Here is a 16829-nt window from a genome sequence, read left to right on the forward strand (position 1 = left end):
AGTACAATGTACAAGGCAATACGCTAAATACAATTTTTCTATCAAGGCTAGTCCATAATTAGTCGGATCTAGCCCGAAAGTAGATAAGTTGGCAATAGTGAATTCATCACATGTACATTTTACAGCCGCGACAACGACACTTAGTACGTTACAGCCTCGGGAATAACATTATACTAACAACAATGATGGAATCTCTTGCGACTATGCGACGCTCGAACCTCTGGCGGGATAATCAAGTAAAAATTTCAGTTTTCGCCAGCTATGGTTGCCACGACTCTACTGCAAAAGAGGTAGAGTAAAAAAGGTGAAACTTTCATAATGAATAAACTTGTGAGACATCCAGCCTTCGTGAACGAGAAAGATCTAAGTCATTTATCACACAGGTGCTTGCAGCGGATGCTTACATTTGTTGCTTACTGCATCTGAACTAATAAAATCAAAGGCATATAAAATCAGAGCCACAAGCAAACAACGTGACAGAGCAGCAAGAGCCTTTGAACTGACCGCAGACCCTGTCGTTCCTCAGCAGTCCCAACAACAGGAGCCTTTGAACTGCCCGCAGACACTGTCGTTCCTCAGCAGTCCCAACAACAAGAGCCTTTGAACTGCCCGCAGACCCTGTCGTTAATTCCTCAGCAGTCCCTGCAGCAAGAGCCTTTGAACTGCCCGCAGACCTTGTCGTTCCCAGCAGTCCCTGCAGCAAGAGTCTTTGAACTGCCCGCAGACCCTGTCGTTCCTCAATAGCCCCAGTACAAGGAGAGTCCTTGAACAGCCCGCAGACCCTGTCGTCCAGTCCCTGATCACAGCCCCAAGATGTCGCGAGGTCTCGTGCTTCTCATCGTCGCCACGGCAGCAGCGTCGGCGCAGGCGTAAGTAACACGTCTTCAGAGTGGCGTAAAGGGTATGCGATAACACTAACCAAGCGGAAATAAGTTCAAGTTTTTTGCGAGGATATTTCGTAATAAATGCTACTGATATTTATTTTCATGTTTCCTATGATTACTAGGACAGTAACTTTTTATATTTAAGACGCTTTGCTTCATATGATGGCAGCATGAATACCTGAGTTTCAGAATGAAACACCATACTAAATATTCTATGGAAGGCGACATGATAATGTTAATAATAAATCAAGTGACAATACATGATTTAGAGCGCTGTAATAATAAAATCAGTATTATTTAAGGCATTCGATACTTGCTTGCCAATAATCGGATAAAAAATAACAGTAATAGAGGTGTCAGCGTTTGTTAAGCCATTAGACCTTTCGCCGATTCTTAACATTGCAGAACATTCAGAGCTTGCTGCGGGTCTCTATTATGCAGCTCACTGCTTCAGTTTTGGTATTCTAAACTGTAATCACTTGGCAACCCTATGAGGGCGACATATTTACTAATCATGATAGATTTGAAAAACATTGCCCCCCTTCTGGTGAATAACAACAAATTTTGTTTGCTTCAGGCATGAGTTGCATTTAAGGGGATCTTATTCAAATGAATAACATAATTCGTGAACCGCTGTAACATTTGGTCCTCGTTGAGAACAAGTCAAATCATGAGCTAGAGGCCCGACGACCTGCCTGGCCATATCATTGTATTCCTAATCATATTTTATCATTGCATTCCTACTCAGCTATAATCATTATATGGAGCGAGGAGGAGACCTTACACCTGCATGCATCCGATCGCGGAGAGAAATGTTCGTACATTTTAATGCGGCAGAGAGATTTTCAGGTCGCGGAAGGACGTGTTCGATAAACTTATTGGAACAGTGCAATTTGCAGGTGGCGGAAAGAAGTGTTCGTGCATCTTAATGCGGCATTCAGGAAGATTTGTATGATGCGGAGGTAGGCAGAAAAACATTTCGGAAACTGTGATTTCAGCCAAGTTTTTGCTCCTCTCCAGACCGAAATTCGGGAGCTTTCTTCGCCGTGCGACTTTTTCTTGATCTAATCAGTTTTATTCACATTCTAAGCAAAATTTTAATTTGATCATTGATGTTGTCCAACAACCTTGTCAACTTGAAAGGATTTACTACTTAGGAAAATTTAATTTCTCAGTAACACATCTTATTCCGAGCCTGATGAAGCAAAAAACGTAACTGTAGAGATAGATAATATAATATTATTTATGTAAGAGCGTACCCATTTAATTTGTGGGTTAATTCCAGTGCCTATTCGGCTTGCTATTGGGCGGTGAATGATGCCATGAAAGCTGTGCCAACAGCTGCACAGTTGTCTGCTTGCTCGTCACAGTGTTCGGCCAACGCTGCGGATATTCAGAAATTTTTGGCAAGTATGTGCTAAAATAATTAATACAAACTATTTTACTTCCTCCTAAAACATTGTTATTGTAAAAACTTCCCATCAAGCACTAAAATATTTAGATTTAAATGTGCAGACTTTCTAGCGTAAGAATGAAACATGCATTTTGCTTATTGATAAGTGCAGGACAAGAACTTTACTTTCATGAATGCGTATTGATTTTTCAATGATTCTGGTTGAGTTACCGAACGTTAGCTAACCAATAGAATCCCTGCATTGTTTCACTCCTGTATGTTCTTTCACAATGAGATGTTACCAACACACCATAAACGACTGCCTCGTTTTTCCCCAGACCCAAACTGCTCTATGTCCGCTGACCCGTACGACGCGGCTACATGCGATCCAATTATTGCCAACTGCACGAAGTGCGTGCTGAAGGCAGCCAAACTTGTGAGTAAAGCACAATACTGAACATCGAGTGCTGGACTTGAGATTATGACTATATATTGGGCATCGAGTGCGGGACTTTTGTATGTGACTGTACAACGGTCATTGAGTATCAAGTGCAGGGCTTTTGTGTGTGACTGTACAATGAGTACCGAGTGCAGATATTGTGAGTATTGCACAATGGGCATTGAGTATCGAGTGCAGGACTTGTGAGTGTGACTACATATAAGGGCGCCGAGTTCATGGCTGGACATTACAGCTCAAAGATTCTGGTCTCATACTCGCAACACACGTGCTCAGCAGTATTTATGTCTGGTGTGTAGGTCAGATTTTTTCAGGGTTAATGTCAGTCACAAACTATTGGCGTGACACACTGGTGGGGCACACAGATCTGGCAAGTAGGTCAAGACAGCGGGAAGACATTTTCCAATTCGGTATTGCTTCCATGTTCTAAAATTTCTCCTTACATTATCCTCAACGATGCTCTTACATTTCTTCGCAACAGCTCACGAAACGAGTGAGATTAAATTGGCTTGAGATACCCTTTCCGATCTCATTTCACACGTTAACTCCGAAGTGGTACATATGCGTACCACGAAATGTATTTCTCCAGGACGTAGTGGTACATAATTCACGGTGGCCAGATGGCCTAAAAAACGGCCAAGTCTGCCAACAGAAAAGGCCTCTAACTCAATATATAAGTATAGTGCTTGCATATTTGTAGGTTCCGGTGTAAAAATTCCGTTTCTTTTTTTTGCAGTTTTTTAGAATTTAATTAGGAAGTACCCCTATCATAAATTTTAGCGCAATAGAAAAAACTAAATTACGGAATTTGTCCGATAAAAAAAACGTGTGGCGACAATGATTCAAAATAGTACAAAAAATTAAATAATAGCTAGTTCAATATGAAGCAATCGGAGTCAACGTGTTAATGCTAAAGAAATTTTTTCAACGAGCAAAAAAATTACTATAAATCCAAACTCCAGTTACCATATATTCTCCATATCTCCACCTCCCGTTCTCCAGCTGAAGGCAGACAACACGTTCGACGAGACGGCCTTCAAAGCAACCACATTGCAGAACAAATGCAGCGCTGACGCCAAGTTCAAAGCCGCGTACCCGACGTGCAAGAACTCCACCATGAAATATTTGAACGTAAGTAAAAGCGTGAGCTTATTTATTTGATTTAGAAAAAAATGCTACATTTTCCACATGCATTGCTCACATTTTAAATTGACAAAGAAATATTACCAGCGGTTGCGTATAGTTCGAACAATAATTAAAGAAAAAAAGCCTCTTTCATAGAAAATCAACGATGTCAGACCACTGCAGCAAACAGAAGAGATCGCAGAATTTCCGTAAATGTCCATCGCTGATGCCTCATGTTTCATGTTACAGTTAAGCCGGCTATTCCGATGTCTCTTTACTGCTGTAAACCCCTGAGATGCACGGAAGAACATGGAGGGGTGATGTCACGGGAGAACATGGACGGGCGATGTCACGGGAGAACATGGACGGGTAATGTCACGGAAGAACATGGAGGGGCGATGTCACGGAAGAACATGGACGGGTGATGTCACGGAAGAATATGGACCTGTCTCTTATACACATCTAGATGTCCCAGTACAAAGAGTCCTTGAACAGCCCGCAGACCCTGTCGTTCCTCAACAGCCCCAGTACAAAGAGTCCTTGAACAGCCCGCAGACCCTGTCGTCCAGTCCCTGATCACAGCTCCAAGATGTCGCGAGGTCTCGTGCTTCTCATCGTCGCCGCGGCAGCAGCGTCGGTGCAAGTGTAAGTAACACTTCAGAGGGCCATGAGTGGTTTGCGGTAACACCAAACAAAGCGGAAATGTGTTCAAATTTTTTTGCGAGGATATTTCGTATTAAATGCTACTGATATTTTTTTTTCATGTTCCTCACGATTACACGGGCAGTAACTTTTTATATTTAAGACGCTTTACTTCATACGATGGCAGCATGAATACTTGAGTTTGAGAATGAAACACAATACTAAATATTCTATAGAAGGCGACATAATAATTTGAATAATAAATTAAGTGACAATTCGTGATTTGAAACGCTGTAGTAAGACAACCGAATAATTTACGGCATTCCATACTTGCTTGCCAATAATCGGATAAAAAAATTAGAGTAAAAGCGGCGACAGCGTTTGTTAGCCCATTTGACCTTACGTCGATTCTTAACATTGCACAACATTCACAGCTTGCTTCGGGTCTCTAACATGCAACTCACTGCTTCAGCTTTGGTATTCTAAACTGTAATCACTTGGCAACCCTACGTGGGCCACATGTTTGCTAATCATAATAGATTTGAAGAACATTGCCCTCCTGCAGAAGAATGACAGCAAATGCTGTTTGCTTCAGGTATGAGTAGTATTTAAGGGGATCTTATTCAGTTGAATAATATATTTCGTGAACCGCTGTAAAATTTGGTCCTCGCTGAGAACAAGTCAAGTCATGAGCTGGAGGCCCGACTACCTGCCTGGCCACATCATTTGTATTCCAAATCATGGCCATACCACGAGCAACGGCCTTACCACGTTGAAAGCACCGCTTCTCGTCCGATCAGAGAAGTTAAGCAACGTTCAGTCTGGCTAGTACTTGGATGGGTGACCGCTGGGCGCACCAGATGCTGTTGGCTTTTCTCAGGGCAGGGTGGCCCGGTGGTTACAGTTCAGAGTACCAAGATTGGAGCAGAGAAGTGCAGGTTCGGTCCCAGCTCTGTGCGCCAGTTTCTGGACTAAATCGGCAAGGAGGCCTGGCGGTTAAGCAAAGCAAAATTTGAGGCAATGAGTTGCGCTTTCGAGACCGCATCAACCTGTGAATATTCTGCGATGTTAAGAATCAGCTACAGGCCTACGGCCTACTAAACGCTGAAACCGCTATTATTATTACTATTATTATTATTATTAGTAGTATTATTATCATTATTTTTATTATTTTTATTATTATTAGTTTTGTTAAGGGACCTAAAACCCGCCTCCCTTTGAGGAGCTGTCACAAAGTCATTTTTCGACGCACAGGGACGATACTTATATCGTTCGATGCGCAAGAAAACAACCTTTAAGATGAGATAAGAAACAGAAAAACTCAACATTTTCAAATTTTAGCTAGGTCGGTCCCCTTAAGCAGCGTTGAGTCTGGTTAGTACTTGGATGGGTGACCTCCTGGGCGCACCAGATGCTGTTGGCTATTCTCTGGGCAGGGTGGCCCGGTGGTTACAGTTCAGAGTGCCAAGATTGGAGCAAAGAAGTGCGGGTTCAATCCCAGCTCTGTGCGCCTGTTTCTCGTCTAAATCGGCAAAGAGGCCGCGCTGTTAAGCAAAGCAAAATTTGAGGCAATTAGTTGAGCGTTCGAGACCGCATCAACCTGTGAATATTCTGCGATGTCATTATTATTATTATTATTATTATTATTATTATTATATTTTTATCATTGCCTCCCTACTCAACTTTAATCATTGTATGGATCGAGGAGGAGACTTCACACCTGCATGCATCCAATCGCGGACAGAAGTGTTCGGACATTTTAATGCGGCAGTAAGATTTTCAGATTGCGGAAGGACGTGTTCGTTAAACTTATTGGGACAGTACGATTTGCAGGTTGCGGAGCAAAAGTGTTCGAGCAGCTTAATGCAACAGTGAAATTTGCATGCCGCGGAGGTCAGCAGAAAAACTTTTTGGAAACGGTTATTTCAGCCAAGGCTGTGCTCCTTTCCAGACAGAATTTCAGGAGCTTTCTTCACCGTGCGACATTTTTTACATCAGATCAATTTTATTCATATTCTAAGCAAAAACTTAAATTGATTCTTGAAGTTGCTCAACAACCCCATTAACTTGTACAGATTTACTCGGGAAAATTTAATTTCTCAGAAACACTTCTTATTTCGAACTTGATTAAGTAACTGTATATAGCTGTATAGATAATAAAATGTGATTAATTATGTAAGTGGCGTACCTATTTAATTTGTGTATTGATTTCAGCGCCGATTCGGCCTGCTATTCGGCGTTGGTTGATGCCAACCGCGCTTTGTCACGCACGGTGGAGACTGCTTGCTTGTCGCTGTTCACTGCGGATGTTTTTGCGAAATATAATGCAAGTAAGTGATAAAATAATTAATACGAACTATTTTACTCTCACTTAAAACCATCGTTATTGTAAAAACTTCTCTTCAAGCACTAAAATATTTAGATTTTAATGTGTAGATACTCTAGCGGGCGAATCAAACATGCATTTTACTCATTGTCATTTACAAGTGTTGGACAATAACTTTTCTTTCATTAATGCGTATTAATTTTTCTATGATTCTGATTGAGTTACCGAAAGTTAGCTAACAAATAGAATCCCTGCATTGTTTCACTCCTGTATGTTCTTTCACAATAAGATGCCACCAACACACCATAAACGACTGCCTCGTTCCTCCTCAGACCCAAACTGCTCAGTGATGTTCGCTAACCCGTACGACGTGGCTGCATGCGATCCAATTATTGCCAACATCTCTCTGTGCGCGGTAAAAGCAGTCAAACTTGTAAGTAAAGCACAATACTGAGCATCGAGTGCAGGACTTGTGATTATGACTGTACATTGAGCATCGCGTGCAGAACATGTGTGTGTGACTGTACATTGAGGATCGAGTGAAGAACATGTGATTATGATTGTACAAAGGTCATTGAGTTTCAAGTGCAGGACTTACGAGTGTGACGGTACATTGGGCGCCGAGTTCACGGCTGGACATAACAGCTCAAAAATTCTGGTCTCATACTCGCAACACACGTGCTCAGCAGGATTTATGTCCGGTGTGTAGGCCAGATTTTTTCAGGATTAATGTCAGTCACAAACTATTGGGCGTGACCCACTGGTGGGGCACCTATAGGCTTGGCAAGTGGGTCGAGACAGCGGGAAGACATTTTCCAATTCGGTATTGCTTCCATGTTCTAGAATTTCTTCTCACATCATCCTCAATGATGCTCTTATATTTCTACGCAACAGCTCACACGAAACGTGTGAGATTAGATCAGCTTGATCTAATCTCCCTTTTCGGTCTCTTTTGACACGTTGACGCCATAGTAGTTCATATGCTTACCACAAAATGTATTTCTCCACGACGTAGTGGTACATAATTTAAGCTTGCCGAATGGCCTAAAAAACGGCCAAGTCCACTAACATAAAATTGCCCAAAAGGCCTATAACTCAATATATACTGGTATATATGTAGGTTCTGGTGTAAAAATTCCTTTTATTATTTTTGCAGTTTTTTAAATTTAATTAGGAAGTATCATAAATTTTAGCCTGCCAATGCAATTGGAAAAAAAAACAAATCGCGGAATTTGTCCGAAAAAAATACCTTGTGGCAACAATGTTTCAAAATAGTACAAAAACGTAATAACAGTACAAGATAAAGCACTCGGAGTCTACGTGTTAATGCTAAAGAAATTTTTTCACCAAACAAAAAATTAGTATAAATACAAACTCCAGTTACAATATGTACTCCATATCTCCGCCTCCCGTTCTCCAGCTGAAGGCAGACAACACGTTCGACGACGCGGCCTTCAAAGCCACCACATTGCAGAACAAATGCAGCGCTGACCCAAAGTTCATAGCCGCCTACCCTAAATGCAAGAACTCCACCATGAAATATTTGAACGTAAGTAAAAGCATATGCTTATCTATTTGATTTAGAGACAAATGCTACATTTTCCATATGTATTGCTCTAGTTTTAGAGTAACGAGGTAAAATTACCAGCGGTTGCGTATAATTCAAACAATTAAAGAAAAAAATTTCTTTCATAGAAATTCAACGATGTCAGAGCACTGCAGCAAACAGAAGAGATCACAGAATTTCCGTAATTGTTCATCGCTGATGCCTCGTGTTTTATGTACCAGGTCTCCCGACTATTCCTATGTCTCATGAATGCTGTATATTGACGGGTGATGTCTTGGACGGGTGATGTCATGAACAATGAAATGAGCCAGAACAGACGAACTGAGCATCAGAAGACTTTTCTTCTTCCGTGACCAATTCATTTCCGTTTAGATGGCTCGCTGACCAGAATATTGTAATTGTTGCAATTTGAATTCGGGATTTTTTTTATTTCGTTTGTGGCTGTGTGCTTTAATCTTTGGTTTACGGATTTCTTACAATCAAGTTTCACTCTCTCTTTCCCCATATAATATTTAGGAAAATGATGGAAGGATGCATTTATTATACCCACATTAATGAACATTTATCAGTTTGCACATATTATTCACAAGTTATAATGCTACGCACAGTTTTCTGAGTATAATATTCATCTATGAAGTAACAATACAATAAATGATTTGAGTGCTCATATATTTTACTATCCTGTCTGCCTTAATTGTATTTAAATTTCATGTAAGGTTTTCTTGAAGAACATTTTTATAGGGGCCGATATTTGCTGGTACGTCACAGTGCGTTTTTCGTCCCACATTTCGTATTCTGTGCAACGTCAAGGTACATCCTTATGGTGCGTCCGCTCCCAAACACATTTAGCCATTTTTTTTGCCCAAATGCCCCCCTCAACCCAAAAGGACTCCCTGAATGGGAGCTGAAAGAAAAGAAGCCAGCTAACGAATGGGATCGAAATGTAGGCAATTCTATAAATGAGTCATAAGGAATATTTATTTGATACTTCAATGAAAGCTGTGTAATATTTGAACCCAGTCGCATCACTCAAGCCTGACCTTCAACGCAAGGCTAAAGCAGAAAAACACGACGCCCTGCTGTATTGAGGGTGGACATATCGCCGGCAGCGTAACAGAAGATTGTTAATGATAGAAGTTATACTGCGAATGAAAGTATAAACTGCTAAACACGTAATTTATTCATGAGTTTATAAGCGAATACAATGCCACAAATTTTCACCATATTTTATAAAATAAAATGTTCCGGAGTCTCTATCGTCAGATCGACAATCCTTGAATGCATTTACAAATAATTACAAGTAACCTATATTCACATTGCAGACTTAAAGCTAAAATTTATAAATAAGAGAAAATTTTTAATTAATAACAAGTTCAAATGGATCAGAACTGAACGCGGCACTTAAACTAGGCAATTAATCGTCTGTTATGGAAAGATCGGGTTCCAAAGACCGGATCCCTTGTGAATCAAGTCGCGAAAAATTCAAGAATCGGCAACAGGCCATGGGCCTATTTCTTCAGTGCCGACACTTCTATTATATTCTATGAACAAGAATCGGCAACAGGCCATGGGCCTATTTCTTCAGTGCCGACACTTCTATTCTATTCTAACTGTTTGAAAATAAGGATTTTAAAATTCGTAAGTCAGACACCGGTTATAAACTAAAATTCTGAACTCGCATTCGAATGCTGGAACTTTGCACTGCCTCGCATTATCTCGTACAGCTGAATGAAAGGAATGTGCAAGTATCATGTTCGCGAACTCTTCCCTTGATGCTCCGCCAGTCTAGAATAAAAGTTGCGTGACGTCATACCAACATTCACTGTTTCGCACAACTATACTTGTAAACTAAAGACGATCTCATTAAGTCGGGGATAATATCTTTATACCTGAAGAACGAGCAGATCCTGAAATTATTAACCACCAATACGCAAAAATTTATATTCGCAAGGTATTTCACGGATAAAACTTTTAGCTCTATATAGGCATAGTTTCAGATGCAGAGACAAAATATGTAAATGTACAGTAAACAATGTTCCCTTTAATTACACTCGCGGGAACAACCTCACTATTTGCTTGGATATGAATTTTCTAATTTTAGTTGACACCATGTGTAACGGAAGTCCATTAGGCGATAAGTTTTTGTGCAAAAAAAATTAAATTCAGAGTTCATGGCATAGAAGGTAGAACCAATACGAAAGCCAAGTTCTTTAGTTTGTGAATCTTATTTAATTCAAAACTAAACGAATATCAGCTGTAGAAGCTGGTGTATCAATCGTTAAACTTCAATTTTCAGAAATCAGAACCGTAACGAAATTCGGGTACTACCTAGGCTTCTGCCAAGGAGTCGCTACAATCGGCCTAAATGTGCACTGCTATTCACACACGCCTGATGTTAACGCGGCGATTTGACGTCTGATGCCCGAGTGTGTACTGCTAAAACTGCGGCGGTAGATTCAGCTTGCAATGGTTGTCAATGTAATCTTTCACTCTAGGCGGTTTTTCACGCCACTAGCTTGTATGGTACAGACAGTGGGGCAGTATTTAATGTGCATAATAAGCAGCACTGCAAGACTGATAGATTATAGACTGATATTGTTACGGAAACATAGAGATATACGTTAGTAAATATACATATCCATAAAGTGATAATATTAGTATAGGCTGGCAGAATTTCTTCTCTTAAGCAAGTTTTGTTAAAGAACCGGCCTTTGGAACCCGATCTTTCCATAACTGACGATTGATTGAGATAGCTGCTGGACTTACTGCCTGGTCCGTAATTTGCTAGGCATTTTAAGACTGAACATATGCTCCTGCATAGCTTCGTCTAGTCTGTTCTTGAAGGCGTTCATACTCGGAGCGTCAACGATGCTATCAGGGAGGCTGTTCCACACGTCGGTGACTCGAAGTGAGAAGAAATGTTGTCGCATGGATGTGTTACAACGCAGTTTTTTTAGTTTATAGCCGTGACCCCTGGTGTTGGTTCTTGTTTCAAATTCCAGTAATCCTTCTGGGACCTTGTATAAGCCATGAATATAATTGTAAGCTTCAATGAGTTCCCCACGCAGACGTCGATAACTGAGGCTTGGAAGCTTCATAATCTTTAATCTTTCCTCTTAGGACTTGCCTTTCAAGCCCGGAATTATCCTTGTTGCATGTCTTTGAACACTCTCTATTAAATTTTTTCTTTTCAAGTTTCGGACACGGTTGCAACGGCCAAAATCTTCCTGATATTGTTTTCAAAACATAAGTATTCTAAATGGTATGTTATGCTAACCTCGAGGAAAATAAACTTTCTTCTTTACGTACCTCCATTACTCTTTTATTTCGCCTCAAAACTGCTCAATCGGTTCTGCCCCACCCTGTATATATTTTAAAAGTTCGATCTACTGTGGAATGTACGTCACGATGAATATTCCTACAAAAACTAATTGAGAAAGCAGTGTTTTGAAACCTAAACAAAAACTTTTATTAGGTCTCTCACCCACATGTGCACTGCGCTGATCTACAAAGTTTTTCACCTCCTCTGCAAGAGTGGCAAAAATGCCACCAACTGATCCCTCAAACTCGTCATTACCGTTACCTACCATATTCCACCCCTCACTCGACGGCTTCCTCACATAGACCACTCGACGGCTTCCAACGACGCACTTGCGGATGCGGAAATGACTGAACCCACTTGCGGATTCACGACTCATGACTTCCGACACACGATTCACGACACATGACTTTCGACACATGACTTACGACACATGACTTACGGTACATGACTCATGACACATGGCGGACGCATGACCTACGTCCCATGGCTCACGATACATGACTTACGACACATAACGTACGACACATGACTTACAACACATGACTTACGTCACATAGCTCACTACACATGACTTACGGCACATGACATACGACACATGACTTCAGACACATGACTTACGTCACATAGCTCACGACACAAGACTTACGACACATGACTCACGACACATGACTCACGACACATGACTTACGACACATGACTTCCGACACATGACTTACGACACATGACTTCCGACACATGACTTCCGACACATGACTTACGACACATGACTTACGATATATGAAGACTCACGACACATGACTCACGACATATGACTCACGACACATGACTTACGACACATGACATACGACACATGACTCACGACACATGACTCACGACACATGACTTACGACACATGACTTACGACACATGACATACGACACATGACTTACGTCACATAGCTCACGACACATGACTCACGACACATGACCTACGACATATGACTTACAACACATGACTTACGTCACATAGCTCACGACACATGACTTACGACACATGACATACGACACATGACTCACGACACATGACTCACGACACATGACTTACGTCACATAGCTCACGACACATGACTTACGACACATGACATACGACACATGACTCACGACACATGACTCACGACACATGACTTACGACACATGACTTACAACACATGACCTACGACACATGACCTACGACACATGACCTACGACACATGACTTACGACACATGGCTCCCGACACATGACTTACGACACATGACTCACGACACATGACTCACGACACATGACTTACAACACATGACCTACGACACATGACCTACGCGTAACACATGGCTCCCGACACATGACTTACGACACATGACTTGTGACACATGACTTACGACACGTGACTTACGACAAATGACGTACGACACATGACTCACGACACATGACTTACAACACATGACCTACGACACATGACCTACGCGTAACACATGGCTCCCGACACATGACTTACGACACATGACTTGTGACACATGACTTACGACACGTGACTTACGACAAATGACGTACGACACATGACTTACGATACATGACTTACTACACATGACTTACGACACATGACTTACGACACATGGCTTACGACACACGACATACGACACATGTCTTACGACACATGTCTTACGACACATGACTTACGACACATGACTTACGACACATGACTTACGACACATGACGTACCAACACATGACTTACGTCACATGGCTCACGACACATGACTTACGACACATGACTCACGACACATGACTTACGACACTTGACTCACGACACATGACTCAAAGCATGGCCTTTGACACATAACACAACATGGTTTACAACACATGGAGCACAACGTGGCTTACAACACATGACACACGACATGGCTTACGACACATGACACACAATATGGCTTACAACACATGACGCACAATATGGCTTACAACACATGACACACAACATGGCTTACAACACATGACGCACAAGGTGGTTTACAGCAGAGGCTGCGCAGCACTTGAATAAACTGAATGACAAATTGACATAAGCGACCAAAGAATCATTAATCAGTTCATCTAATGAATAAGCGAGCTTCAGGTCTGAGAAGTCGAGCACCAACGACCGCCTGCGAACATCTGTGTCAACGAAGCTCTTCGTCTTGTTGAGCGATGCACGTGTCGTCGTGACAGACGCCCGCGCCAGCACCAGCTACCCAGCTTGAATATGCGCGGTGCTCACCCATTGATGATCCCATGAAGTTTTTCGGCGTTGACACTTGGCCACGTTCTGGGTGTTGGGAAATGCAGACAACGTAAACTCGTGCCGGGAACGCTCAGAAAATTGACAGTTAAGACATCTTAAATCTAAGGCGGTCGTGTTCGGCATGTTGGGAACTGAAGACACATTAATTCAATGTGCGGCGGTCGCGTTCGTAATGTTGAGAACTAACGACACTTTAATCCAATGCTTGGCGGTCGCGTTCGGAATGCTGAGAGCTAAAAACATCTCGGCCCAACACTTAGCGTATCCATCTTCATTTTTAGCCAGGGTATTTGTTCTTCAGAATGTATTACGAGGGTATTGCAATAATATTGTCACGAATATTTAACAAAGGCAATGTCAGCGGAAAAGGGGATAATACTTCATGAAAAGCAACGTGGTGAATAATGGCCACGTATATCGCAGATGAATCAGTCAGGCATAAATAATGATAATCGATAAGGTCAAGAGATTGCAATGGATGTGAAGTTCTACACCGCGTTCAGTTGTACGCTGCACATAAATTAGAGGATTGGGGAAATGCAATGCAAGGTAGCATTCTATTTAAAGATGACAACATCTGTTTTTTCAATAATAGAGAACGTAGGTGCGAATCTCGAACATCTCTTTTCATCCCATCTCGAACATCCCGTACGTAGGTGCGAATCTCGAACGTCGGTGCTCCCTCCTCGAATGACTCGAGTACATAGCGGATAAGCCGACCCCACGTGGGGTACGGAATGCGCTTTAACTCCTTGAATCTAATTCAGATAAAGTAACGTGAAAGTAAAGTAACGTAAAGTACAAGTAAAGTAACGTAAAAAGTAAAGTAACGAAGTAAAGTAACGTATAAGTCAAGTAAAGTAACGTACAAGTAAAATTAAAGTAACGTTAAAGTCAAGTAAAGTAACGTACAAGTAAAAGTAAAGTAACGTTCAGGACATCGTGTGTTTCGGAGCCTTGTCTCTTGTGGTGGATCCCCGAACGCGCCTGACAGCTGGTCACTGGACCCCGCGAATTTGTGAAGCTTATTGCCCGCACGATCATACCTTCTCGAAATGTTAAGTGATCGCAACGAAGGCCTAGCAGTTTCCAGCCTAGATGAATATGCTTTCGTAAAGGAAAACGTGGATTATTTCGGCCAGTTTTTCTCGAGACTCCAGATCCTGGAGGAGTCCCTATCGAATGATGTTCAGGAAGTGCTGAGTAACTTCAGGAGTACGTGGGCTCCATTTTTCCTGAAAAACTGGCAAGTAACGCTGCAGAACAGAATTATCCGCGAGCAGTGCAAGAAGACGAAGGATACTGCTACTCAGTACGGGCCTTCGTCTAGTTTCCTTCAACACGATAATTTTCGGCTTCATCCCCGAGATTTTGGAGCCCAGGCTGAAGCAAAAATGCCTCGTGTAAGAAGAAACGGCAACAGAGCAGTTCGGAATGGCCAGATGTCCCGCGGTGGCTTTAGTCAGCAGCGAATGCCTGATTCTGGCGACGATGTTTGCGATTTCTGTCGACGCACCGGTCACTCAAGTCAGGAGTGTCGCACTCGGTTAAAGCTATGTTTTATTTGTGGCTCTAGTTTGCATTTTATTCGAAAATGCCCAAGATTCAGACATGCTCGTGTGAAGAAGTCTACCAATAAACCAGCCTCACGTGCAGACGTTTCTCGTGGAATTCCGGAACCTGCAGATCTCGTGAACCAGGTGATTCGGTGCAGCAAATTATGAGGAAGAATGCGTCGAAGGTTGTGACTAAGCATCTAAAGTATGTGCGGGAAGGGATAAAGGGTTATAGAGAAGGCGTGGCAGAACCGTGGCAGAATGAATATGTAGGAGAAAGTATCTCGTGAGCGTAATGTTTGGTAAAGTAGAGCCAACCTAATGTTAAGGGTAGTGTGATGGATTTGCGTTAAAGGTGTGGTAATGTCTAAATTTCTAATGTTTCGCATAGATTGTTCTAATTATAAAGGTTCTAGTTTTCAAATGTTTCATATTGAATGTATTAGTTCTAATGTTAGGCTAGTCGCCTTGTTAATAAAATGTACATATGCTTCGTGTTAAAGTAATTAGGTTAATAATGCGTTTTAGTGTGCAGTAAAATTGTAAATGGGGAATTTTATACTAAATGTTCATCGTTTAATACGGGAGATATAGGTTCCAGGTTTCAATCCTTCGCTTTCATGCCCTTTCACTTTAGCTAGAGATTTTTAAGTGCAATGGAATTTTTGCACTTGGTGGGGGGTGATGTTAGGGATTACAATAGGGTTCGTTAAATTTGTCATTTCCGTTTTGATTCACCACCGATGACTTCGCAAATGAATGTTTACCTATTTGTCATTGCTATGTGATCCACCACAGAGGTTAGTGCCTGAATTGTTTATCGTTAATCTTTCGTATTTATGTAGTGGTGGTTTTTTTTCTGGTGAAATTGAATATTTATATTAGGTTATTATTCATGTGTTATATATTAATTCGTTAGCATTAAATTAGTTCAAGTCTTTAATTTGTATTTATTCGTGCTTTTTCAGCGGGGCTCCGAACCCAGAACATGATGAGGAATTAATAGTCAAGAGCTAGAAAGATACACGGTTTATAGTTTTGTTTTCTTGTATTTATTCTTCTTTGTTATTATAGTTCTTAACTTATCAGTTTTTATTTCATCCTTTTTTATTTACGATCATTGGTCAAGTGTTTGGGGTTAGAGAATGCTTATTTTTTATTAGTCCCCAACACTGTAGATCCATAGGTCACTGGTTCAGATCCGGTTCGAAGGACCATGGTTTCCCGTTTAAGGACTGTAGGCATGGTCCCTCGAGCACGAGAACCT

At 41.5% G+C, this 16829-nt stretch overlaps 1 protein-coding gene and 1 pseudogene across 2 annotated transcripts; both read left to right on the plus strand.

Moving 5' to 3' along the window:
- Window positions 1–491: 491 nt before the first annotated feature.
- LOC108680214 lies at window positions 492–8736 on the plus strand. Of its 2 annotated transcripts, none has more exons than XM_018168998.2 (5): window positions 492–869; window positions 6716–6831; window positions 7160–7260; window positions 8248–8376; window positions 8616–8736. In XM_018168998.2, the coding sequence occupies exons 1-5, from the start codon at window positions 814–816 to the stop codon at window positions 8655–8657; spliced, it is 444 nt and encodes a 147-aa protein (XP_018024487.1). In that variant the 5' UTR covers window positions 492–813; the 3' UTR covers window positions 8658–8736. The 2 variants fall into 2 exon arrangements, with proteins under 2 accessions (XP_018024487.1, XP_018024486.1); XM_018168997.2 differs by lacking the exons at window positions 6716–6831; window positions 7160–7260; window positions 8248–8376; window positions 8616–8736 and adding exons at window positions 2170–2294; window positions 2616–2713; window positions 3737–3865; window positions 4109–4298 and having other exon boundaries at window positions 495–869.
- On the plus strand, window positions 5256–5373 carry LOC125178643 (annotated as a pseudogene).
- Window positions 8737–16829: the final 8093 nt, after the last annotated feature.

The sequence above is a fragment of the Hyalella azteca genome, unplaced genomic scaffold (genome assembly GCF_000764305.2).
Source record: "Hyalella azteca isolate HAZT.00-mixed unplaced genomic scaffold, Hazt_2.0.2 contig11575, whole genome shotgun sequence".
NCBI lineage: Eukaryota > Metazoa > Arthropoda > Malacostraca > Amphipoda > Hyalellidae > Hyalella > Hyalella azteca.